We start from the raw sequence: 27882 nt of genomic DNA on the forward strand, positions 1-27882 counted from the left end.
AAGAAATGAACAGGCAGATTTCAGAAAAACCTGGAAAGACTTACGTGAACTGATGCTGAGTAAAGTGAGCAGAACCAGGAGAACATTGTACACAGTAACAGCAACATTGTGTGATGAACAATGGTGATAGACTTGGCTCTTCTCAGCAGTGCAGTGATCCAAGACAATTCCAAAGAACTCATGATAGAAAATGTTCTCCACATCCAGAAAAAAGAACTGTGGTTTGAACCATACTGTTTCTACTTTTTGATTGTTGGTTTCTTTTTCCTTTTTTGAGGTTTCCCCCTTGTGTTATGATTCTTCTTTCACAACATGATTAATGCAGAAATATGTTTGATGTGGTTGTACATATATAACCTATATTGGATTGCTCTCTGTCTTGGGGAGGGGAGAAGGAAGGGAAGGAGGGAGAAAAATTTGGAACTAAAAATCTTATGAAAACCAATGTTGAAAACTATCTTTACATGTAACTGAAAATAATAAAATATTTTTATGATTAAAAAAAGAAAATGCTGAAGTGCAATATTGAATGATTGTACAAAGCAACTGTGACTCTTCCCTAGGAGAATGACTGACTTTTTCCTCCTCTACTCAGGGAGAAAAAAAATATAAAGGCTACGTGACCTCTGGAAGAAACTATGCCTAGTAGCATGGTATCATACAGATTTTTCTGATTTGTTCTCTGATAATCTCAGCCACTTTAGGCACCTGAGAAAAAAATTACACTTAATATTTTTTTTCTCTTAGAAAGTTTCTTCAGTATGTCAAGTATCTATGGTACATCCATGTGGATAATATTTTCACTAATACATATCACAAACCTATACATTTGCAGACAGTTTACCAAATTGTTATGGCTGGGGGAAAAGCCATCATCATCTGATGACCATTCTTCTAGCAATGAGCCTTTCCAAATTAAGCCAGTCAGGTTTTAGGATGACACATTATCATTGGTTTGTGCTCAAAGCTTTTATTGCTTGGAAGAATCATACATGGAAGGACAGCTCTATTACTTCTTTGTCGTCACCTTTGGGAACTCAAGGTGACTTTCATATGGCCAAAATTTGCGTCTTTATGGATTAAGGAGTAAGCACCCATCAAAAACTTACACTGTGCTAAGTGTTGAGAATACAAAGTAAGGCAGCCCCATCAGAAGGCTTACATGTTAGGGGAAGGAAAGGCTTGAAATGGTCTTTTGAATAGGGAAGTCAGAGGAAATTATGATTGGAATGAATGGATAATTGACTGACATGTCCTTTCAAGGAATGTAATTGTTGACTTGATTACTGTTCTCAGAACTTGAGCTGGAAGATGAAGATGAAGCTGAGGTAGAAGGGAGGCTACATGCACAGTAGCAGGGCATGGGGATGTCTGGGAAGTGATGTGGTGGATGTAGGCCTGAGAGATAAGGTGAATGCATACTAATCAGAAGCCTTAGATCTTTCAGAGTGAGAACTTGAGTCTCAGGTTGGAAGGTACAAGTTTGAGGCAAAGCAGGTGGCATGACATGAAGATGACGAGGAAATTGAAAGCACTTCAGATATTAGCCAAGTCATTGTCTCAGTATGTGAAGTAGATAAAGTAGGGAGAGGGAGAGAATAAATAGCATAAAAAAGCATAAATAGAAACATAGAAAAGCAAAGCTACTAGCATGGGTTGGAATGATCGGAGGTCCAGGGTCTTTCATCAATTAGGGGACACTCCTAGAACATCTCCAAAGGCTTTGATCCACTCACTTTAAGAAAAATTTATTAAGGGCTTACCATGTGCCCTGTGTATAAGTATTGGAAATAAAAAGATAAAAAAAAGAAATCATTCCCTGCCCTCAAGTTACTCACATTCTACTGAGGGTAAATAGCATAGTTACATAGATTTAGAGCTTCACAAAGGGGACCTCAGAAATTTTGTGTATACATATAAGTAAATACAAAATAATTTCAGAATAAGGATATGTTGACAGTTGAGGAGTTTTGATTAGTGAAGTAATAATAATAAGAGCAAACATTTATATAGTACTTATTAGGTTTACAAAGCATTGGCTTATCTTATTCAATCCACAGAACAATACTGTGACATAGGTTCTGTTATTATTCTTCCCATTTTACAAATGAAGATACTGAGGCTGAGAGCCTAAATGATTTGCCTAGGGTCTGAGACAGGATTTAAACTCAGAGATTTCTGACTTAAAGTCCAACACTGTCCACTACATTATCTAACTCTTGAGCTGTACTTTGAGTAGGGCTAAAGATTGTTAGAGGTGAATGTCAAGAGGGAGAGCATCCCAGGCATGAGAATGAGCATGTGTGAAAACTACTGAGATGGAAGGTAGAATGTTGTGTTTCGGGAATAAATAACAAGTAGGTCAGTTTGGCTGGACCCTAGATAGTGTGAATGAGGAGGAATGATGTGAAATCGGGCTGAAAATATAATGTGGAACCTGCTTGTGAAAGTTTTTAAAGGTCAAACAGAGAAGTTTCTATTTTGTCCTAGAGGAAATAATGTGTGCCTAAGGCTTCTTGAGTAGAGCAGTGTCCTGGCCAGGCATGTACTTTAGGAATATCAATTTGGCAGCTGTGTGGAGGTTGGTTTTGAGAGAGGAAAGGCAGATTTGAAGATGGAAAGGGTAGGGAGACCAATTAAGAGACTGTCAGTAGTACAGGTGAGGAGTGATGAGGGCCAGAGCCAGGGGTGGGACTGATTATTTATTTGGTTATTGTTGAGAATAAATGGTTCCAATCATATTCTTTCTTACCAAAACAAAATTCTGTTTGGCTACCAAAGGTAGGCTATGTTTAGTGGGTTGGCAGTGTATATTAAATGCCCATTGCATGAAGAGCTTTGGCTCTCAGCCTCTGGAGGGGAAATGCCACGGGAATAGACTAAGGAAGAAGAGGATATACCCATGAAGAATCCAAAAGAACACCTACAGTGAAATGATACCAACAAATGCAAATGAATACAGCTGTAAGGCTCAACAATATTTACCAAGCTCTTAGATGCTGTAGAGAGAGAGAGGATGGGATAGATTGGTGACTGGAGACGCTTCATCAGCTTTACCTGTTACAAGAATTACTATAGTTCATTTTTTGGTACAAATTTTCCTTTCCTGATAAACACTGGCAACATATTAGGGGGATAAGACCCAAACACAGATAATACAGTATTACATGGTAAATGCATTAAAGATTTGTAAAACAAAATGGTACTGCAGGGCTGTGGAAGAAGGACCATTACCAACCAGGGGAATAGGGAATGCTTCACTCTTGATTTTAAACCTTGCAGAAGCTTGAAATCGTATTTGAATCCTATTTTTTTTTTGGGTGGGGCAATTGGGGTTAAGTGACTTGCCCAGGGTCACACACCTAGTAAGTGTTAAGTGTCTGAGGCCGGATTTGAACTCAGGTCCTCCTGACTCCAGGGCCAGTGCTCTATCCACTGCGCCACCTAGCTGCCCCAGAATCCTATATTTTTGTCAGTCATAAGATAATGTTGAGATTGTTATCATTATTGAAATGTTAGATTAAGATTGTTAAATTATTGAAGCCCGGATTTTTCCTTGTTGCCTGCCAGCCACTTCTCCTTATCCTGTCTTACGGGCTAATGTAGATGTTTTTCTTCACACCAGACATTGCTCCCGTGTTTTTAATGTTAGAATCATTTGTGCTAGGAGGTGACTAGCCCAGATTTCCTTGAAGGTGCTACAGTCATCAGTTTAGGCATATATACAGAGCAGAATGAATAGATGAGGAAATTATGATAACACCATCAATTTAACAAATATTTCTAAAACACTTAAACCGTGTAGAAGGTATTGTGCTAAATGCTGAGCATACAAAAGATGTAACCAGCATAGTCATTGTCCTTTTTGAGATATTAACAGTCTCCTGGGGAAGATAAATAGTAAAAATATGCAAATGAAAATAACACCAAGGCTGATGTGATGGGGTTAAGAGAGAGATCCAGACAAATCATAATAGGAAAATTTCACAGGAGAGGGGACACCTGACCTGGATCTTGGAAGAAAAGCATTTTAACAGATAAAGATTAGAAGGGGGTGTATTCCACTAAAGCTCCAAGGAGCTGAGATAAGAGGAAGTGTAGCAGTGAAGTCTAGCTGTCATTTAGAGTGTGTAAGGGTAAATAATGTGTGGAAACGTACATTAGAACCAGATTGGGAGTTTCATTTGGTCCTTGAGGCAATAGGGAGTCACTGAAGTTATTTGACTGAAGGAGTGATATGTTCAACTTGTATATTAGGAAAATTAGTTTGGTAGCTGTGTGAATGAACATTGGACTGGAATAGGAGTAGCAGACATTGTCTACCATCCACAACAAAACAAAGCATTTCTCAAGTACCTATACTGTGCCAGGTGCTATGGAGTTGCAGAGTTTGGATAAGGCCTGCTCTCTACCTATGTACTAGGTGAATCTAGGAGAATATTAGAATAGTTTTTACGGAGCAGCTAGGTGGCCCAGTGGACAGAGCACCAGCCAGGAGTACCTGAGTTCAAATCCAGCCTCAGACACTTAACACTTACTAGCTGTGTGACCCTGGGCAAGTCACTTAACCCCAATTGCCTCACTTAAAAAAAATAGTTTTTACTATATGATAAGTGCATTAAAGAGGGTTGTTTCTTTTTTTAAGTACGATGTAAGGTTTTGAGGATGATCAATGAAAGCTTCAGTGCCAGGGACAGTACTTTTATGAATGCCTTTGGAAAAACGAAACAAGAGAACCTTGACTTGGATTCTTCCCCTTCAATCATCTGTATTTTACAAATACTTGGGTTCACGATTTTTTTTTTCAGTCGCTTTTCAGTTGTGTCTGACTCTTTGTGACTCCAATTTGAGGTTTTCTTGGCAAAGATACTGGAGTGGTTTGCTATTTCCTTCTCCAGCTCTTTTTACAGATGAGGAACTGAGTCAAACAGGGTTAAGTGACTTGCCCAGGGTCACTCAGCTAGTAAGTGTCTGAGGCCAGATTTGAAATCAGGAATATGAGTCTGTACTTCAGACCCATGTGTTCATGGTACGAAGTATATCACTGAAGATACAGTGAAGTAGAAGCGATGGATTCCAAGGGTGCTTCCATCCTAATGAGAAAACCCCCTAACTACCTCAAAAGTTAAACATCAGTGCACAACACAGTGACGTAGACTTGTAGCTCCAGCTTGTGTTCTGATTCTGGTTTTCATTTTCACTGTAGAAGCAGGATGTTTGCATTTTCTTTCAGTGGCTCTCAGCTTAGCCAGAGTTCTTTGTTTGAGTGAAGTAGAGGGTGAATGAAACTCCAGTTTTATTTATTTTTTAGGTATCTTTCTCTACTATATGTATCGACCTTGATACAGTTCTCAAGAGAGTGTGAGGGGGCCATCCTTCTGGGTGGCTCAGCTTTTGTGCAGGGGAACACAACCTCTGGAGTCTTTCCTCAGGAGCAGGTGGGGAGGACTGGCATTTAAAACCCCGAAACACTTGGCCCAGCTGGAAATGATACCGTTATTCCCCAAACAGGAAGACTAGCAGTCATGACTTTTTGTAGCCTGTGGTCCTGTACATTCATCTTTTTTTGTAGGGGAATGAGGCTCTATGAGAGCTCTTTATGTCATCGGCTGATGCATTTTTATAAATCTTTCTCCCTTAGAAAGCATGACTGACTCTCTCCTAAGAACTTTCCCTTTTAGGTGTTAGCTGAGTCACTAGAACTCATAGAAACTTTGCACAGCAGTGCTATGTGACCAGGACTGAGTAACTTTTAGCTGCTTTAACCCAATCTCAAGCAATATCAGTATGGAGAGCAATCAGGTTGCAAATGGAGGGAAAAGCATCATGCTGAGGAAGACATGATTATAAAGGGGATAGAAAATTGCAGAATGGTTTACATCTTTAATTAGCTGTTCTTCGTCATTTATCGCTTATTGACTAAAGACAAATTTAAAATGAGGGAGATTTATCTCTGGCAGGGACGTTGGTGCTTCTGATTTTTGTTGGGGATGGTTTCAGTGTCTAATTGAAGGTTTCAGTGATTGGTTTCAGAAGTCATCAATCTCAAATAGTAGGCGCTGCTGAGCGATGATGAAGTCATTGTTTAGTGGGTTACCGCAGGTTTATGTCAGTGAAGTGTTCATTCCTTATAAAGTGTATTTTATCCAGAAGGCTGGATTTTGAAGACACCAAGAGTCTCCCAGTGCTTTATGTCACAGAGCAAGTAGGCTTGCAGGAAGGTCCATCATGTGGCTCAGGTCATGTTGTTGGAGGAGTGAAGGGACAAGTGGGCTCTCCTCATTGACTCGTAGTGGCCTTGGACAGTCTCCTAACCTTGCCTCCTCCTCATCTGTGGTATTTAGAAAGCACCAGTCTACTCCCTAGCATAGCCAATTGATGATTCTAAAACCTGTTACAAATTCAAAAGCCACATTTAAATATAATAACAAAGGAACTGAGAAGGAAAAACTCCATAGATATAGTGCTCCAGGAGAAAAGAACGGAACAAACAAAAGAACTCAGCTTTCAGATTTCAATTACTGATATATAAAAAAGAGTCAGCCCCTAAATTCCCCATATCATAAAATATACTGGAAGAGAACCTGGCTTACAGCGGGTTTTTCTTCCCCCCCTTCCTTACTGAACCACTGAATGGGCCTGTAAAATACACCAGTCCAATGAGGGATGTTATCTTTCTCCAATGTCCAATACATTTTTTCAATGTTGTATTACCACATTTTCATTTATTTATGTTATTTTCGCAGGGCAATGAGGGTTAAGTGACTTGCCCAGGGTCACACAGCTAGTAAGTGTCAAGTGTCTGAGGCTGGATTTGAACTCAGATCCTCCTGAATGCAGGGCCTGTGCTTTATCCACTGTACCACCTAGCTGCCCCCTACTGTGCCACCTAGCTGCCCCTTTCACATTTGTAATTGTAGGTGAGGATTCATCAGAATGGACCTGAAGCAGATTCAGAAGGGCTTTGATTTCTGAAAGGCAGAAATGGTTGCTGGGCGAAAGTGAAGGTTAGCTTACTAAGGGGGAAACAATGGAAGAAAATTTTGAAAAATTTTAGGAAAAATATGAAAGAAAAGGAGGAAGAAGGAAGAAAGAAAAAAAGAAAAATTTTAGTTTATATTTCTCTATGTTCATGATAGCTTTCTTTTTCCTTATCTATAAAATGGGGCTAATAATAGTCACTTCATTGAGTTGTGAGGATCACATGAGATAACATACATAAATATCTCTTTATACATTTACATATTGCTATACATAACTATATAAATGTTAATTCTTATTATTAATTTAACGGATGAATTTCAGTGGAAACTGTAGGTTTGGAAAATGTATTAGGGAAAATAAGAGGTATCCGACCCTAGCTTTAGAAATATACTGAATTATTTTATCACCTAGCCATGTGGTTTCAGAGAGGAAATCTGTATACATATAGTCCCTGGCAGTAACTGTAAATGTATTGACCCTATGGGACCACCTTTCATACTGGTCTCTAATAACCAGGACTACTAAATAAGAGCTTAATTTAAAATATACCCTTGGTGCACGTGTTGCAGGATCCAGGATGCAGATATAGTTTTTAAGTGGTAGAAATTAAATCCTCAGGAAGAATTCTGGGAGGAAAGATTCTGGAGTCATTTTACTTTTATCTGCAAATTAACAGTGAACATTGAGCTTCATCAGCTGCAGATGTAATCATAGCACTTGTAATGTTAAAAATATAGTATGTACATGTAATTAGCAGTAAATGGCCCATACGCACATGGTCTGATTGCCTTATCGTAGTTTCTCATTAAAGTAAGCATTTTCACCCAGTTGCTAGCCTTTACAGTTTCCTCCTTATAAATCAGCCTGTAGAGGAGGCCAGCCGCTAGGCTAAAATTTTTTTTTTCTTTAATATTTCCTCTTTGCCAGTATCTGGACACTTATTTCCATTTGTTAGCTGGTTTTTTAGACACTGATAGGGTCATTTCAAGAAACTGGTCTGCTCGAAGACATTTCTCCATGGTGTTGCTAACATGGTATTTATTCTTTACACTAAAATTGTTCTTCACAGAGACATCTCCCTGGGATGCTTGTTTTCAAGAAGACAACAATTTATTTCAAAAGGAATGCCTGTATTAGATCACCAGATTATAAGGAGCTTTTGTTTGCATTATTGATTTTCTATTGGTTAAGCATTTTTGTTGTCTTTTAATGTTATTAAATGCCAAGTTTTAAGTGGCCATTTCAGTTGTAATTATCCTCCCAGAATTTAGAAAAAAACTTAATGCCTTCTCATTCCTCTATGGGAAGCACTAGAAAATTTGGCATCCAGTCCTAACACTACACTGGAGTTATCATATCTTGTAACTAAGCCAGTCATGCAGAGCCTTAGTTTCTTAGTATGCTAAATGGTAGTTATTTTAACTATTCTGTGATATTTCATATTGATGCTGTGAGATATAAAAGTAATAAAAAGAGCACTGAATATAGGATTCAAAAGACTTTCCTGAGTTCAAGATTCTCCTCTGCCACTAAATAGGTATTAGATATATTATGACTGTCCACAAATTGTTTCTTCTCTCTTAAACTTGGTTTCCTAATCTGTGAAATGAAGGGGTTAGTCTTTAAGGTTAAAAATCTAACATTTTACATATGAGTCTTTCTTAAAGAAAGGATCAAAATTGGTAATTTTAAATTTTTTTATTTTAAGTTTTTAACCATTATTATTTTGAATTCCAAATTCTCTCCCTACCTTTCTCCCTTGCCTACTCCTTGTGAGGTTATACATGTACAGACATGCAAAATGTATTTCCATATTAGTCATGTGAAAGAAAACATAGGGCAGCTAGGTGGCACAGTGGATAGAGCACTGGCCCTGGAGTCAGGAGCACCTGAGTTCAAATCCAGCCTCAGACACTTAACACTTAACTAGCTGTGTGACCCTAGGCAAGTCACTTAACCCCAATTGCCTCACCAAAGAAAAAAAAAAGAAAGAAAAAAAAGGAAGAAAAAGAAAACAGACAAAAAAATGAAAAATAAAGTTAAAAATCACTAGTATGCTTTCAGTGTCATTCAGACTTTCATCAGTTCTTTCTCTGGAGGTGGATAGCATTTCTCATCATAGGTCCTTCAGAATTGTCTTGGATCTTTGAGTTGTTGGGATCAGCTGTCATTCACAGTTGATCACTGTACAATATTGCTGTTTCTATATACAATGTTCTCCTGGTTCTGCTCATTTCACTTTGCATCAGTTCATATAAGTCTTTCCAGGTTTTTCTGAAAGCATCCTGCTCAGCACAATAGTATTCCAACATAATCATATACAACTTGTTCAGTCAGTCCCCAATTGATGGGCATCCCTTTAATTTCCAGTTCTTTACTACCACAAAAAGAGCTGCTAGAAATGTTTTGTACATATAGATCCTTTTCCTTTTTTCTTTGTTTTTCTTTTTTTTTTTTGTGGTGAGGGGATCACTTTGGATACAGATCTGGGGGTGGTATTGCTGGGACAAAGGGTATGAATTCTTTTATAGCATTTTGGACATAGTTCCAAATTGGTCTCCAAGAATGATTGGATCAGTTTGAACCTCTATCAACAGTATGTTAGTGTCCCAATTTTCCCACATCTCCTCTAACATTTATCATTTTCCTTTTCTGTCATATTAGCCAATCTGATAGGTGTGAGATGGTACCTTAGAGTCATCTTACTTTACATTTCTCTAATCAATAGTGATTTAGAACATTTTTTCATATGATTATAGACAGTTTTGATTTCTTCATGTGAAAAATACCTGGTAATATCCTTTGACCATTTATCAATTGGAAATGATGTGTAGTATTATAAATTTGACCCAGTTTTCTATAAATTGGAGAGATTAGGCCTCTATCAGAGAAACTTTCTGTAAACTTCCCCCCATGCCCCTAGTTTTCTGCTTTCCTTCTAATATATATATATAAAAGGAATAATATATATTATTATAATTTATATATATATTATAATAATTATAATATAATAATTATAATATATATATATATATTTTTTTTAGTGAGGCAGTTGGTGTTAAGTGACTTGCCCAGGGTCACACAGCTAGTAAGTGTTAAGTGTCTGAGGCCAGATTTGAACTCAGGTACTCCTGACTCCAGGGCTGGTACTCTATCCACTGCACCACCTAGCTGCCCCTCCTTCTAATCTTCTATCTCATTTGGTCTTAAATCCTTCTCTCATCCATGCATGTGGCAGGTAAACTATTGTACATTCCCCTAATTTGCCTATGGCATCTATCATCCTTTATGTTGAAATCATGTCCCTTTTTGACCTTATCTCAGAATATGGCATGAAGTATGGATCTATACGTAGTTTCTGCCAACCTGCTTTCCAGATTTTTGTTTTTGTTTTTGTTTAGTGAGGCAATTGGGGTTAAGTGACTTGCCCAGGGTCACACAGCTAGTAAGTGTTAAGTGTCTGAGGCCGCATTTGAACTCAGGTACTCCTGAATCCAGGGCCGGTGCTTTATCCACTGCGCCACCTAGCTGCCCACTTTCCAGTTTTTGCAGCAATTTTTCTCAAATAGTAAATTGCCCCCAAAGTCTGGATCTTTGCATTTATCAAAAAAAAAAAAAGATTACTCTGGTAGTTTCTTACTGTGTATTGTATACCTAATCTATTTCACTTATTCACCATTCTCTTTCTTAGCCAGTACCAGGTTCTTTGGATGATTACTGCTTTGTAATACAGTTTGAGGTCTGGTACTGCTTGGACCACCTTTCTTCACATTTTATTTTTTTATTAATTCCTTTGATATTCTTGACCTTTTGTTCTTCTAGGTGAATTTTGCTATTTTTCTAAAATAATTTTGGTAGTATAAATAATTTTTTGTAGTTATTTTAAAACAGTTTTTGGTAGTTTGGTTTGGCATTGAATGAGTATATTAATTTAGGTAGAATTGTCTTATATTGGCTTGGCGTACCCATGAGCAATTAATATTTTTCCAGTTTAGATCTAAATTTATTTGCGTGAAAAGTATTTTGTAATTGTGTTCATGGGGTTTCTAGGTTTGTCTTACAAGTAGACTCCTAAGCATTTCATATTGTGTACAACTATTTTAATTGAATTTCTTTTTTTACCTCTTGCTGCTGGACTTTGTTGGCAATCTATAGAAATGCTCATGATTTATGTGGGTTTTTTTATATCCTGTGACTGCTAACATTGTTAATTATTTCAACTATTTTTTATTTGATTTTCTGGGGGTGAAAATTCTTAGTTCATTGTTTTGGAACTAAATATTTATTTTCTGAAGGTCATTGGTAGGCAAGGAAATTAAAAAGGAAACATGTGAATAGACTGCCTTGCATAAGTAACATATGTTTGGAAACAGTAGGAAATTTCTCATTTGCATTATGGTAACTGCAAAGCTAAAATTTCTCATTAAAAATAAATGAGAAGTGCAGATGAAGTGTCATTATCTATTGTAGATGTAATAATAATAGTTCACATTTATATAGTGCTTTAAGGTTACAAAGTGCTTCATGTACATTAATAATCATTTTCCATAATAATAGAAATCATAAATAACCTTGTGATATAGGTAGTATAAGTATTATTCCCATTTTACAGACAGAGAAGCTGAGCCATGGTGGTATTTAACGACTTTCCCAGAGTCATAGTTAGTAAGTTTTGCACTTGGGTCTTGATCCTAAGTGCTTTGGCTCTGAGATTACTATGCCTTCTAATATGTCACAGTGCTCTTTGGCCCCTTTTGATGATCATTTTGTGACCCAGTTGTAGCTAGTAAGTTCACCTGCTAGAATCTTCTAAGCAACATTTCCAGGATGTTCTAGATTGTACGGTATACTATGCCTAATGTCTAGGAAGAAATATAAAAACCACTCTCTTTAGTACTTTATCTTTTCCCCCATTTAAAAGGAAAATATATAGAATGCCCTAACCTCCACCTTTACCCAGAAACCATTCCTTTATAAGGAAGACTTGATTTCCATATTTAGCAAATCCTTCCCTGGAGCACATATTCTGTAGGATTTAACTTGAAATTTTGAACCTTGTCATCTCTGCTTTTATTTTTAAAACCCCATAGATCGAATGTCCCCTGATTTATTTTTTATAATAAAAAAATGAAAGTGGAAAATAGAGCAGGCCTTGGGGCACTATGGCATTGGAATGGAAAAGTGGCCTGGATGTTTTCATGATTATTATATAAATTAACAGGCTTTGACCAGACTGTGCCCAGTTACAACAAAGCTTCGAAGGCAATGTCAGCTAATCCAAAGTCATTCCCAGTTTTGTATTTCCTTTTAAAAACTAATTTAGAAATTTTTGTATGTTAAAGGGACAGTAATTGTGGTTTTTATCCAATGAAAACTGAAAGCCAAAAGCTAAAGCAGAGTCCTGTTAGTACCAGGGAAGTATATCCAGACATAAAAGTGTATGAAAATGTCTTTGGACCAGATAAATTAAGTGTATTTTCATGAAATAGGTGAAGATATTTTCTTTTCTTCCCTCTCCCCCAAAAAACTAGTACTCCAGTTGAAAAAAGCTATCTTCGTTTTACATAATTGCACATGTATAACCTGTATTTGCTTACTGCTTCAGGGAGGGGGGAGGGAAGGAGGGATAAAATGTGGAATTCAAGACTTTAAATAAAAATGTTTATTATTTTTTTTAAAAAGCTATCTTGTGGGTTTTTTTGTTTGAATTTTTATTCTGGATGCTATTTTGCATTTTAATAAAATATGCACTAATTGATTTGTAATTTGATATAAAATATTACTTTTATGAGTCTGCATTATTAGATAACATGTGTGGATAATCTATCCAAATAGCTTCATTGGTAAGCTCAGACCATGGAATATTACAGTTGAAGAGACTGTTGGAATTATTTTATTCTATTTTTCAGATGAGAAAATTCAGGCCTAGAGAAGTTAAATGACTTGCTTAAGTCACATAGGAACATTAATTTCCATTCTATTTGCTAACCTTACTACCAATCTACCATTCTCTAAGGTATCCCTTGGATATTGTTAAAACAGTGCATAATGGGAGAGCATTATGGAGACTAGGAAGAACAGGATTTTCTTCTAATTGAACCACTTGACTTACACATTTCTGTTCTGTGGGGTTTCACAAAAATTTTAAATAGGGCAATAGGGTATTTCAGGAAAAAATTTAAGTATTTGTAGACTCCTTCACTGTATTGTGTATGAGCAGTTGATCATTTTAGTAGGAAAGTCAGAATTATTCCCATTATAGGCAGGAAAAACTTAAGACCCAAAGAACTTAGGTGTTCTATATATGATTTTCTCATAATTAAGTAGTGGAAGGCTGGAATATGTAAATTTTCTGTCATCATCGTCATCAAAACCGTCGTCGTCATCATCATCAGTACCACCACCAACTGCTAAATGACTTACCTTTGGTCCTACATACTTTGTTTATAATGGAGTATTGTTGGGTTGATTGGAAATGGATAAAGACATGAGTGTTTTCAGACTGCAAACTGCCTGGACTGTCAGTTTAGATAAATACATTAATGTGGTTTCCCAGGTCCCCATGACTGAGATAAGCCTGGGCCTTTAAAAAAAATCAGGCTGCAGAAAAGTAAGCATTTTAGTTAAAATTGAAGTTGGCTCTAAGGTAGTTATAATTTTACAGCCACAATTTATTAATTACCTCCAATTTCCCTAAACATAACTAATGATGAAAAAGGCATATGTCAAATTTGTGTTACAAGAGAGGGCATTTAAAAATTATTTTTTTTCTTTTTTTTTGTATGGCAATGGGGGTTAAGTGACTTGCCCAGGGTCACACAGGTAGTAAGTGTCAAGTGTCTGAGTCGGGATTTGAACTCAGGTACTCCTGAATCCAGGGCCGGTGCTTTATCTACTGCGCCACCTAGCTGCCCCCTTAAAAATTATTTTTTAAAATAAAAATTTTATTAATTTTTTTGTTACCATAATTTCCCTTGAGTATTCCTCTCCTTCCTTATGTCATCTAACAAATAGTATTTTTTAAAGAAAGGAAAAAAAGAACAAGTCAGCATAATTGATGGATTTTTTTTTTAATCTATGGTTGCTTTTTCCATGTATATTGTTGTAGCCAGTGAATATATTATTTTCTAATTTATTGGGTTTTTTAAAAAGCTTTTCTCTGTGTCAGTTCATGTATATCTTTTCATGCTTACCTGAATTTATCCCATTTACAACACAATAATATTCTGTTACATTTATGTACCACAACTAGTGTAACCATTTCTCAATTAATAAGCATCTATTGTTTCCAATTCTTTGCTACACCAAAAAGTGTTTCTATTTAGATACATATGGGTATTTTCTTCTTATTAGCCTGTATCAGATATAAGCTGAGTAGTGGAATCTCTGGATCTAGGAACATGGGCATTTTACTCACTTTAGTTGCATAATTCCACAGTTTTTCAAAATGTTTTTTTACTGATTTACAACTCTGCCAGCAATGTACTAGTATATCTTTTCTTCCCACAACTCTCCTAACATTGACTAGTCCCATATTTTCTCATCTCAGAGACTTTTTTTTTCTGTATTTATTTGTTTTGGGGTATGGGGAGGGAGAGAAAGAATGATCCTTAAAACATTTATAAAATACACATTTATAAAATACACAAAAGACAGCAAAAGGAAGTTCAGAGAGAGGGATACACAGAACAGTAAAATTTATTATTATCAGCAGTTATATGAGTTAGTAGATACAGTGCTGAGTTTGGGGGTCAGCAAGACCTGATTTCAAATCCTGCCCCAAACACTCAGCTCTGTGACACTGGACAAGTTATTTAACTTCTCTCTATCTTTTTTTTTTAAGTGAGGCAATTAGGGTTAAGTGACTTGCCCAGGGTCACACAGCTAGTAAGTGTCAAGTGTCTGAGGTCAGATTTGAACTCAGATAGTCCTGAATCCAGGGCCTGTGCTCTATCCACTGTGCCACCTAGCTACCCCTTAACTTCTCTTTATTTAACTTCTCTCAGCCTCAGTTTCCTCATTTCTAAATTGAAGATAATAATAGCACCTACCTCCTAAGGTTGTTGTGAGGATAAAATGAGTTAATATTTGTAAAACTCTGTATAAACCTTAAAATGCTATATAAGTATTATTCTTATTCTTTTCAAGAGTTTACATAATTGAGATTACAGTTTCATATGAAATTCCATTTCTGTTCATTCTATATGTAAATGATCATATTTATTGATGCCTGCCAAGTTGATAATAAAAACTGTTTTAGATGAGTTCATTCTGTGATTTCATTATCTCCTATGAGTTCTATTGTCATTTTTCCCAGATCTATATCTATATCATATCTGCCAAATGATTTTTGGACATCTGAAAGTATATATTCTTTTGTCTTTTCAAACTCAACTTGTCTGAAAGAATTCATCATTTCCTCCAAACTCTCCCCTCTTCTCAATTTACCTATTACTATTGAGTGGAACACTATGCTTCTAATCAGTTAATAAGCATTTGGTATGTGTCAGGCAGTATACAGTGCTGGAGACACAAAAAATGCCCCATCCCCCAATCCCACCCCCCCTCCCCCCAAAAAATCTCTATTCTCAAGGAATTTATAGTCTAATCACTCAGGCTTGCAGCTGCCTTGTCATCCTAGACTCTTTACTCTGCTCACATATCCATACTATTGCCAAATGTTGTCCTTTTTACCTTCACAACATCTCTCATTTATCCCCCCTCCTCTTTACCTTCCACAATCACCACCTTAGTTCAGAACCTTTTCACTTCTCACTTGGACTATTGCAATAGATTTAAAATTAGTCCCCCTGCCTCAATTCTATCCCATTTGAATCCATCGTCCCCTCAACTGCCAGAGCAATTTTTCTGAAGTGTAGGTTTGACCATGTCACATCACTTCCCGGCCCAATGCCTCCCTGTTATATCCAGGATCAAATATAAACTGCTCTTGGCATATAAAACTCCTTATAATCTGGCCCCTTCCTACCTTTCCAGTCTTTTTATACTTAACGTTCCTCTGCATATTCTACAAGCTAGTTTACACAAAAATACTACATTTCCCCTCTCTGTTCTTTTTGTACTACTGGCTAGCCTTCATCCCTTCACTGATCTTCCTCCTTACCTCCTATCATTAGTTTTTTTAAGCCTCAGCTTAAACCCCAACCTCTGTAGGAAGCCTTACCCAATATCCTCAGAAACTAGTCTCCTTTTCTCTAATATTGTCTTCTGTAGACCACGTGTTTGGTATATGTACCCAGTTACTTACATTTCTCTCCCATTAGAATGGGAGCTCTTTGAGGGAGGGGGCTTCTCCCCCCACCCCCTTTGGAATCCTTAGCTTAGCACAGTGCCTGGCATATAGTAAGTAAGCACTTAATCAATGTTTGTTGACTTGACCTGCTTTGATTTGATACCTGATCATTTGAACTTATCAGTCCAAGTAGGGTAAAAGATTCTTTCAGCCAGAAAATGCTACTGGGGATTAAGATTTTTGGAGAAGGGACTATTTCACATTTTCCATCTGGATTGCAACAAAGAGGGAAAATTTAAGTATTTTTGAGAAGAGATGTAGACCATAAAAGCAGGAGAAGGACTGTTAAGATTTTCTAACGGAATAGTTAACTCTAAAAATAGACCCATACTTTCCAACTCCATCTGTAAACTCAAGTTGTTGCCTTCCTTGAAGGAAAATCGTATGCTTGTTCTCTTGGGCAAGATCTACGACCTGAAGTAACCATATTTCTGACAACAACTGTGAAACTGAAAATGGTGCTAGAGGGCAGAGTCAGGGATAAGAGAAGTTAAGAGGAATAATTCTCTTTGTTACTCTATTTCTTCCAAGATTTCCTGCATCGTGTTGAGGGGTAGTTGTAAGCAGGACTTCGCTTCAAGGAGGATCCTGCTCTTTTTCTCTGTGTGTGTGTGTGTGTGTGTGTGTGTGTGTGTGTGTGAGAGAGAGAGAGAGAGAGAGAGATGTGTATTGCAGACTGAATTTGGTGGCTTTGAGAGCCAGGAATGTTTCTTTTTTTTTTTTAAGCCATCTGGTTTTCTGCCCTATGTTTTACTAATTGATGAAGCATAGTTCAGAACTGTTCTTAGATCAGTTGGTCTGACTCAGTTGTTTAACAAGCACCTATTAGATGTGTACTACATGCAATACAGTGCTGGTAGAAATACAATTAGAAACAAGAACATAGAGTCCCTACCCTCAATGTATAAATACCAAGGAGATATCCAGACAAAAGTGTGAAAAGTTTGAGGAGGAAGGGAAAATTTTCTGGTGGAGTGATCAGGGAAAAAAAAAATTATGGAAGAGGGAATTTATCAGCAGGGCCTTGTTGGAAGAGAGAGGACCGTAGAAATACAGATTTAAAGTAGGAAAGGGCCTTCTATTCCAAATTCCCTTATGTTCCATATGAGGTCCAGGGAAGTTATGTTAACAATGGTCACCCAGGTAATAATATCCAGGCAGGGTCAAGATATCAGAAGGAAGGCATGTATCTTGCATTCTAGTCACAGGGATGGCCTGCACAGGTGAAAGTATAGAATGAGATTGGGGTACATTTAGAAGTTCTGTTTGTTTGGTATGTAAACTATGTGAAGAGGAAGTAGGATAAAAAGAGGTAACTCTAGATTGGAGTCCAATTATTTAGTGGCTTAAGTGCCAGGATTAGCAGTTTGTATTATTTCCTATAATTAATGAGGAGTGGGTTTTTTTGTTTGTTTTAATGATGGTCTTGGGGCAGGAGAGTGATTTGGTTGTGTTTTTGTTGTTGTTGTTTTGGGTTTTTTTGGTGAGGCGATTGGGGTTAAGTGACTTGCCCAGGGTCACATAGGGTCAAGCGTCTGAGGCCAGATTTGAACTCAGGTCCTCCTGGCTCCAGGGCCCGTGCTCTATCCATTATGCCACCTAGCTGCCTCAAGAGGATAATTTTGCTAGTGATATGAAGGATTTGTTGGAAAGGAGGAAAAACTAAGAGGCCAGAGCTTTGTTAGGAGGGTATTATTGTAGTTAAGTTGAGAAGGGATAAAGGCCTAAACTAGGATAATGATGGCACAGTGATTGGAAAGAAAGATGATTTGTTCTCTCTGGACTTAAGTTTCTTCATCTGTAAAATGAGAAATTTGCATTTTTTTTAGATCCTAGTATCTTCCATGAGTTACATAAGAGATTATAAGGTAGGACCTGTCAACTGATTAGATGTATGCTGATGAAGGAGAAAAAAAACCAAAGGTGAGGTTTCAAGCTGCCATCAACAGAAAGAGGGAAGTTAATGGAAAGTTTGCAAAGTAGATGAGATCAGTTGACCTTTGTTTGGGATGTCAGTAAGAAATTCATGTGGAGATTTCCAGCAGGACTGTAGTTCTGGAAATTCCTCATGACTGCATAAGTGAATTTGGGAGTTATCTACAGAGATAATTAAAGGCATTCTAGAGGATGAGATCACCAGGGAAGACTGTGTACATGACCAAGATAACAGGGCCAAGGAGAGACTCTTGGTGGATTCCCACAGTGTTGTTGTTTTTCCTTCATTCTCAAAGAGGACCATGACAACAGGAGGTGATGCCATAACTTGCATTGAATTGGATTTAAGTGAGGGAGGGCTGTGCAAAGTCATCAGCCTCACTCTCTCCTCCAGAGCCATTTGGAACTATCAAGGTATATATCAGGATAACTGAAGATGGCTTTGGACATTTTTTAAGGCAATTGGGGTTAAGTGACTTGCCTGGGGTCACACAGCTAGTAGGTGTTTGAGGTGAAATTTGAACTTGGGTCCTCCCAACTTCAGGGTCAATGCTCTATCCACTTTGCCACCTACCTTCCCCATGGATTCCCACACTAAGGGTGGCAGGGAAAACTGGGTGCAGGGAGCAATTTGGCTTGGGCAGAATTAGACAAGTGTCATTGTTACTATTAATGTACAATTAGCACTGGTGGCTTCTTAAGAGACTTATATGAATACCCCTTGAATTTTGGTAACAATGGGCCAGGGTTTTCACATGGACTTGGAAGCTATTGTATACACATTTTTAGATTTCACTTCCTTTCTCCACATCATTCCTACCTCCTGCATGGAAACAGCTTTCATAGTGCATTTTCTTTTTTTTTTTTCTCCTTTTTTTTTGGTGGGGCAATAAGGGTCACACAGCTAGTAAGTGCCAAGTGTCCGAGGTCAGATTTGAACTCAGGTCCTCCTGAATCCAGGGCTTGTGCTCTATCCACTTCGCCACCTAGCTGCTCCAATAGAGTGTTTGCTAAGATTATAAATTAGATGATTAGGTACCTTACACTAAACATAGAGAGTAGTGATGACATTTTTATTTCTATTAATTAACTGACAATTTCAAGTTTATAATCATCAAGTTATGATTGATGTGAAGGGTGAATCAGAAGAGAGGCCTATAGAACAGAGAACATGGTTTCCCCAGTAAGTGTAAGATCTCCAGAATCCAAGAGATGGAAGACTTTTTCATAGAAATATGGAATTTTCATAGATAACTGGTAAAAACCTAGTATTTCTTACAATTGGCTCTCTAACTTTGTTGCTCCGGGTAAAATTCATTTTCTAGAGCATTACCACAAATCTTTATAGGTATAATTTTGGCTACACAGTATGATGATAAAAATCCTTAAAACATTTAATAACTCTGCCTGTCAATTGTAATTTTATAAGTATAGTAGTACCACTTGTGATTATCCAGGTGTATTCTATGAAGGTTATGTAGTTCATGAATTATGTTCCCAGGTAGCTAACATGACACTCATGCAGGTGCAATAAATTTAGAACTGGGATGGCACAGAGAACACTACATAATTATAGGAGAAATTCATTTAAAGAAGAATGTCTTGAAGGTCATCTGCTACTTTAATCTGTCTGAAAGGTAACTAAAAAGAATCATAAAAGAGGAAAATATTTCTAAGAGAATTCTTACAGCATTTTAAGATTAAGTCATTATGGCTAATCCTCTTTATAATTACAAAGTAATATCTGTCATTAAAAACAACACATTGTCAATAATGCCACCATGTCTTTTCTTTGTCTCTGCCCTCCTTGATGGATATAGTAGGAATTTTATTTTATTATAAATGACATTTGCTAATTCAAAACGGTAATCTTTTCAATATATTTATGAAGTGAGATAGAATTAAAAGGAGTGATTTGTAGTAATATAATCATATTGGTGTTTAACAGTTTTTAACTTCTACCTTCAAATCTATTGACTTAATCCTCATAGTATCCCTTAGAGAAATGTTCCCTGATTTCCCAGATCATGAAGTTGAAGCCAAGAGATAAAAGAAATTTCCCAGGCTTTCTTAAAAATGTAATCCAGTTATGTAGCTAGAGACCTGATTTTCAGCTCTGTCTTTTTAGGCTTCTGCTCCTCCTCTCAATAGAAATGAAAATGGTTTCTAAGAGTTGATTTAAAATGTCATGTTGGAGTCACATCCCCATCCCTGGTGTTTAATTTAGCAGGACTTTATTATAATATTGGTGTTGTCAAACAAGGATATTACCTATATCTGCAGTATGATTCAAACTATACATTTGTGCAGGGAATATGGGTGTGTAATTAAACCTAAGTTCTTTAAAAGTTCACAATCATCTTACTCTTTTCCATGGTTAAGGAGAGCCACGCCATTAACATCTCTTTATAGGACATTCTGCTGTTTGATGAAGCCCAATTTAACCACTTGGGACCAGTGAATCCTATGAGAACAAAGACCCTTGAGAAGTTAAGCTAAGCTATCTACCTACATCTAGAAAGAATTGTATTAATGCTATCCTAGACTAATGACTAGACTAGTCCTATTTTTAGATTTCCATGAAAGAGAGACCATAGTTTTACTGAGGCTATATGATATAGTGGAACAATGCTAGACTTGGGAGTTTTAGTTATGTCACATTGCGGAAGTCATTTAGACTCTAAACCCTGTTTTTCACTGGCAGAATGAGATGAATCATACTTGCACCACCTCCCTCAAAGGTTACTGTAAATGAAAAGCACTTTTCAAATGCTAAACGATTATGTGATTGTGAGTAGTAGTAGGGATAATGGCAGCATCAGTAGTAGGTGCTGTTATTGTTATCACAGTAATTCAGCCATTTTGGCAGAAAGATTTTTCGTACATTTAACCTAACACACTCAAGTTTGTTCATTTCCTTTTAATCTGCTCTCAGTGGAAATAGAAATTATCAAGTTAATGGTTTTTATTTCTTCTCTGATTTACACAACACTCCCTTCATTCTGTTTTTCTTCTTGAGGATTCAGCAAAGTTTGACTTGGCCAAACCAAATTAGGAAGCATGGTCCAGAGTTCTATCCCCTGCTTGCTTCTGGGCTTTTGTATTGACATCAGGGCTTTGTTACTAAAATGCACATTTCCTTCTGTTTTTGTATCCTCTGTACACTGTGCTTGGCACATGGTAGGTGTGATGTTTAAAATCTAAATTGTGGTCGCCTTAAATCAGAAGCTTCAGCACCAGTCTTTAGGCATTAAACATTTATTAAAGCATAGAGGAGTTAAGAAAAAGAAGTCCTACCTAGCATAGAGTTACAGTCTGGTTGGGTTCTTCCTGAAGTCCTCCTCCATGAGCCTGCTTTAATCAGGAACACTCTAGCAAGCTGTTTGTGGAAGCGTTTTATAGATCTGGAACAGAGGCGGTCCTTACACACTCCTTCAAGGTGATTGGTTGGTGTCATCCAAATCCATTGGCTTTGAAGGTGTCCTCCAGTTGAGTTCACAGTCTAGTTTCTGAGAACAATACCTTCTTAAGGGATAGCCAGGTGTGATTGCAATCCAATTAACTTGATACAATCCAATTAACTTGCAGTAGGCTTAATCAGCAGTCAGTCACCCTCACTTGATTCAATCAGTATAGATTAATCTCCAGGTGGGTCTTTGAGTATCTGCGAAATCCCATTATTTCATCACATAGGCACTTATTAATCACTATTTGTTGATTAATTGATTAGTAGTTTCACTCCAGCATATGGATATTCCCCCTGATGATTATGAGGCTTAACATTGTCTTAGCACTTAATGGATGCTTGTGTATATATGTCAGTTAGTTTCTTTTATCCATCCTCCTTTGAAAGATTTTACCAGAGGATTTTCTAGAAATTTCTTTTCATGAACATAACCTCATTTATCATTGGGGGAAAATAGTGCTGTGCTTAAAGGTAGGCATTGGTATCTTATCTCTACATACTGTGTATGTGATAATTTGTCATATGTATTTTTCATCCATACATCTGATACCTTCCATCTAGGATTCTAATTAGTCCTTTATAGCTCCAAAATTACATGCTCTTACATGCCTATGATTATCTCAATAGGATTAGCAGCTTTCCTCCCATAAAGATAATTGAGATCTCTCACTGGTGACATATTTTTATTACTGCAACATGCCCCCCACCCATTCTCCCCCAAACCTGTTATTGTTTTTCAGTAATAGCTTTTTAGCTGCATTCTTAACAGTGAAATGTTCAGGAATCGTTCAGAGGAAGAATTCTACCATCGTTATGCATATCCCATAATAACAGTTATGCCTTTTCTTTCTCTCTTGTGATGCCAGGTGCCTGGAGATTTGAGTCAAACATCTGAAGATCAAAGTTTGTCAGATTTTGAAATGTAAGTCTTCAGCATCTTAAAGATGCACTTGAAAATGGAAATGGTTTCATTTGGCTGACACCCAATGCCAGGCTTATCCCTGAGCTTTTATACCATAAGGAGAAAAAAAAATCACTATTCAGATCTTTCAAAAGGGTTCAGATCTCAAGCTGATCACTTGAAATGACAAAGTCTTGGAGATGTGTGTGTGTGTGTGTATGTCTGTCTATATATATATGTATGTATATATGTGTATGTGTATATATATACACAAACACATATATCTGTATATACATACATAGACATATATTTAGAAAAAAGAGGTGGGCTGCTAATGTAATGATAGCAAGAGAAAATAGGTATATGGTTTGAGTGATACATTGTTACCTTTCTACAACAAAAATAAGAAGGCCTCTAACATCTTACATATTCAATTCAATTAAACAATTATATGCCTGTGTATGCAATGCTACACATAGGCTATAAGACCTATCAAGGTTCTGCAGATATTTGAGATGAAAAATAACAGAATTGCTTGCATAAATTTGCACAGAATATGGACTGGGTATACTGGCACACCCACCTCATGATCTATGAATTCCCTGTCCTCAAAGAGTTTATAATCTATGTGAACACAAATAATGATAGTAAGGATATACTAAGTACATAGAAAAGGTCAATAGAGAAGGAGAGAGTAGAACTATATGTGATTGCCTTATTTCTGTCCCAAGTTTGGGAAAAATTAGCTGGGGTTTCTAATATATTTGTTACATATACATTAGAAGCTTTAGCACCACTTTTGGGGCATTCAGCATTTATTAAAGTATATTAAATATTAGTAAAGAGAGCACACATGTCTCCAAAAGTTAAGAAAAGGCCTATGTAGCCTAGAGAGAATAGAGCTCAGCCTGGCCTTCTAGCCTAGAGGAAAAATAGAGCTCAGACTGGCCTGCTTCTTCTTCCAAGTCCTCTGCCACCAAGAGTGCCTCTGGGAGAATCTGAATGTTCCTGCACTTACTCCCTGCTGATTCTGAAAAAGAGCTGGCCCTTTCACACTGCTCAAACCTAATTGGCTAGCATTATGCAAATCTATTGGTTTACTGGACTTGAGGGTGGTCCCCTGTTGAGGTCAGAGTTCACACCCTCTGAGAACACACCCTCTTGAGGGCCAGGCAGGTGTGGTTTTTAATTGAATTAACTTTAAGTGAGTTAATCAGCTAAATCAGTCAATCCAATCAATCTTTTTTTTTTTTTTTTTGGTGAGGCAATTGGGGTCAAGTGACTTGCCCAAGGTTACACAGCCAGTAAGTGTTAAGTATCTGAGGGTGGCCTTGAACTCAGGTCCTCCTGACTCCAGGGCCAGTGCTCCATCCACTGCGCCACCTAGCTGCCCCAATCCAATCAATCTTAATCCAATCAATCCCCTGGAAAGGGGGCGGTGTTTGGGCATTCCCAAAACCCTTTTATTTTCTCACACAGTAAGATTGATCAAAATGGCCATTTGTGATGGCATAAATCATACTGCAAGAAGGCTTTTAGAAAGCATTGCTAAGGAATATGAAGTCTTCAGGAAGAAACTGAAATCCTTAGAAACACAAGTGATATTTCCTTCACTGCTGCCATTGAAAGGAAGGACTATTGAAGACAGAGGCAGAATTGGAAGAAACCAACTGGTTAAGAAGCCAATGAATAAGAAGGGAATTTTGACTTTTTCACAATAACTTATTAGAGTGTAGGAGTGATGAGCTCATGTTAGGTCCCCTCCATCTCTAGCCAAAAGCTACTAAAAATGCTCTTGGGGTCAGCTAGATGGCACAGTGGATAAAGCACTGTCCCTGGATTCAGGAGGACCTGAGTTCAAATCCAGCCTCAGACACTTGACACTTACTAGCTGTGTGACCCTGGGCAAGTCACTTAACCCCAATTGCCTCACCAAAATAAACAAATAAGCCAGGTATGATGTGAGGAGGACTTGTACTAGGGTGGTGGCCATGTCTGAGGAGAGAAGAGGATATATGTGAGAGATGGGTGAAGATAAGATTAACAAGATTTAGCAACTGAATGGATATGGGTGGTGAGATAGCTCCGAGTTGGGGATGACCCTTAGGTTGAGAGCCTGGATGACTAGGAGGTTTTTAGTACCACTGACAATAATAGAGCCATTAGAAAGAGGGGGAGGATTTGGGAGAAAAATAAGTTCTGTTTTGTTGAATTTAAGATGTTTATGAGACATCTAGTTTGAGATGTCTGAAAGGTAGTTGGAGATGTGAGACCAGAGGTCAGTAGAGAGGTTTGGACTTGATAGATTTGAGACTAGCATAAATATGATAATTGAATCTCTGGGAGTTGATGATATCACCCAGTGAAATTGGATAGAAGGAGAAAAGAAGAGGGTTCAGGAAAAAGCTGTGTGGGATGCCCACAGTTAGAGGGTTAGCTCCAGACAGTCAGTAAACATTAAGTACATAGTATGTGTCAGGCACTGTGCTAAGCTCTGGGGATACAAATACAAATAAAAACAGATATTCCCATTCCCTGCCTTCAAGGAGTTTACAATCTAATGAGGAAGACAACATATGAAAGGAAGCTAAAAAGGAAGGTAAAAGTATGAGAGGATGGGAAGGCACCTGGCAAGGGGGCATGATGGGGAAGTCTGAAGAAGTTTAAAGGGAATGTAGCTAATGGGAAATGAGAAGACTGTGCTGAGCTCCTTAAATACAGGTCCTGAAGCCCATGGCACTACCTTCCAGTCAGAGCGTCTAATCAGAGGGACAGGAAGTGCTGACAAGATGTAGATTCAATCTTGCAGGATAATGCAAATTTCCTAGGAAAAGAAGGCATGATGGAGGGGTTCAAAGAAGTCCAAAGGCAGTGTAGCTGTTAAGAAACAGGAGAAAACTGTGAAGATTTGCAACAGTATCATCAATACATTATAAAGTTGCAAAACCCCAACGTAACATCAGTCAGTTGATTGCCCATTTGTACCATTATTTCTCTGGACCTTTTTTCAGGACCACTTAATGATACAAGTTGAGGCATTAGATTGCTAGTTACAAAAATGTCACTCAGTAAATATTTTTAAATGAAAATGTTAGAGTTAATTGTGGCAAAAATGAAGAGCGTTACCTGTGTGATTAGGGAAAATTTTTGTTTCCCTTCTGATCCATCTAGGTAGTCCTCATAGAATAGTTAGGATGTAAGGAGCTATTTAAATTATGTTAGAGAGATTACTAAAAAAGCAATTAGGCATAATGATCAGATCATAAAACAAACCCATGCTTTCTATATGCATTAGAAATAAAAATTGGTATTATACTGATTGTCATCCTAACTTTATCTTGCTGAAAGTTGACATAAACATTGAGCTAAAAATTCACTTGTCCCTTTTTTATCCACATAGCTTGGTTTGAGCTTTGACTTTTTTCATGATCTATTTAAGAAAAATGATAGCCAGGGAGACCAAAGCAGGAACTTCATCATTTCTCATCAATCTCTGGTTGACATATCAAAGACCATTCTTTAGACACTCATTATTACCCATGACAGACTGTAGTTTATGTGTTTACAAGGAGAATGGTGTAGAATTGTAGAGACTTTCTTTTGTGTAAGAGGATTGGCCTGGAATTTTGGTGCTATTTAATGAAAATTTCTTGAGAAGCATATCTTCTCCAAAATTTCTAGGGATAGTATTTTGAGATATATGGAGAATATTAGCAAATAGTACTTCTTTGTTTTCCTCAGTGTCCAACATAGAATGAAGGAAGAAAAGAAAGAATGAATCTTTGTGCTTGTATGCCTAGAGAATGGATGCTTTTTAATGTATTGATCTGGGAGCTGGTTCAGATGATATTCAAGTTCTCTTTCATTTCTAAATCTCTGACCCAATGCTCAATAAAATTAATCTACTAATAAAAATGTAAAGATAAGAGCCCCCTAGTGGAAGGTTTTCTAGCAAGGGAATTATATGATGGAAGTCATATTTTAGTGAAATCATTATGACATATGTATACAGGAAAATTTGGAGGAGGGGGAAGCAGAGTTGTTGATAAGTTTGGTTTTTAGATGTGTTGAGTCTGATATGATATGATGGTGCTTCAAGCAAGAAATTGGCGCTATGGAACTAGTTAAGGAAAATGTCAGGGATGGAGATATAAATTGGAACATCATCCAAATGGGAGATAATGAAGTCATGAGAGTGATTGGACAGGGAGAAAAGAGCAAAGAGTTGCTGTATGAACCCTGTGAGAATGCTTGTAGTTAGAGATAGGGAAGAGGAAAAGAATCCCCTAAAGGATAAGTCAGAAATTTATGCAGGATATTGTTATTTTTGTCCTTCATTCTCAAAGAGGATCATGACATCAGGAGGTAATGTCATGACTTGCAGTGAATTAGATTTAAGTCAGGGATGGCTGTGCAAAGTCACCAGTCTCATTCTTTCCTCCATAGCCATCTGGATCCAGTGGTAAGATATATATATCAGGACAACTGGAAATGGCCCAGGATGTTTAAGACAGTTTGGAGTTAAGTGACTTACCCAGGGTCACACAAGCTAGTCAGTGTCTGAGGTGAGATTTGAACTCAGGTTCTCCCAACTTCAGGGCCATTGTGCCACCTAGCTGCCCCCGCAGGATATTGTAGAGTCAGAAGAGAGAATTTTATTATGGAGTGGGTCATAGACTTATTATCTGTGTCAAATGGAATATAGAGGTCAGAAGAATGGGCAAAAGAATGGGCTTTGAGTAAATAGAGGAAAATGAAGTAACAAAATGTGGTGGAAAAAATAAAACTCTTCCTTCCTACCTGAACCCTCATAGGAAAGACTTGTTTGGACAATTGGAAGCATGTAATTAGGATCTAATGAGGAAAAGCAGCTGAAATGAAGGCATTGCTTTCTGTAAAGGATAGCATAGCGGTGAGGAAGGCTTAAGGAAATGTAGATAATGTGAAACAAAGTCCACAGGGAGTGTGGTAAACGGCCCACCTGAAGAGAGACAACATGTATTTGTTACTGGGCCAGTTATTCACAGCTCTGAGACATTCTTTGACAAACCTCTGATGGGAACCAGATTGAAGAAATCACAAGATAGACGTACTCCAATGATAAGAATGGAAGAACACAGCATTAAGAAAATGAGAGAGTTTAAGGGTCTTAAGGCAGCATTGAGTTTTAACTCTGCAGTCATGTTGTTGGTGTTGTTGACTTGTTTCAGTGTCTAACTCTTTATGACCCCATTTGGGATTTTCTTCGCAAAGGCTTAGCAGTCAGTTAAATTTAGCCAGGCA

At 37.5% G+C, this 27882-nt stretch overlaps 1 protein-coding gene across 1 annotated transcript in view; it reads left to right on the forward strand.

Annotated features, from left to right (window-relative positions):
* The window catches only part of SNX29 (sorting nexin 29), a 673154-nt gene that overhangs the window by 416419 nt on the left and 228853 nt on the right, over window positions 1–27882 (forward strand). The window contains exon 17 of the mRNA XM_043964582.1: window positions 22565–22620. Coding sequence (XP_043820517.1) covers window positions 22565–22620 — 56 coding nt within the window. The remainder of the gene's footprint in view (window positions 1–22564; window positions 22621–27882) is intronic.

Source organism: Dromiciops gliroides, chromosome 1 (assembly GCF_019393635.1).
Source record: "Dromiciops gliroides isolate mDroGli1 chromosome 1, mDroGli1.pri, whole genome shotgun sequence".
In the NCBI taxonomy this organism is placed as follows: Eukaryota; Metazoa; Chordata; class Mammalia; order Microbiotheria; family Microbiotheriidae; genus Dromiciops; species Dromiciops gliroides.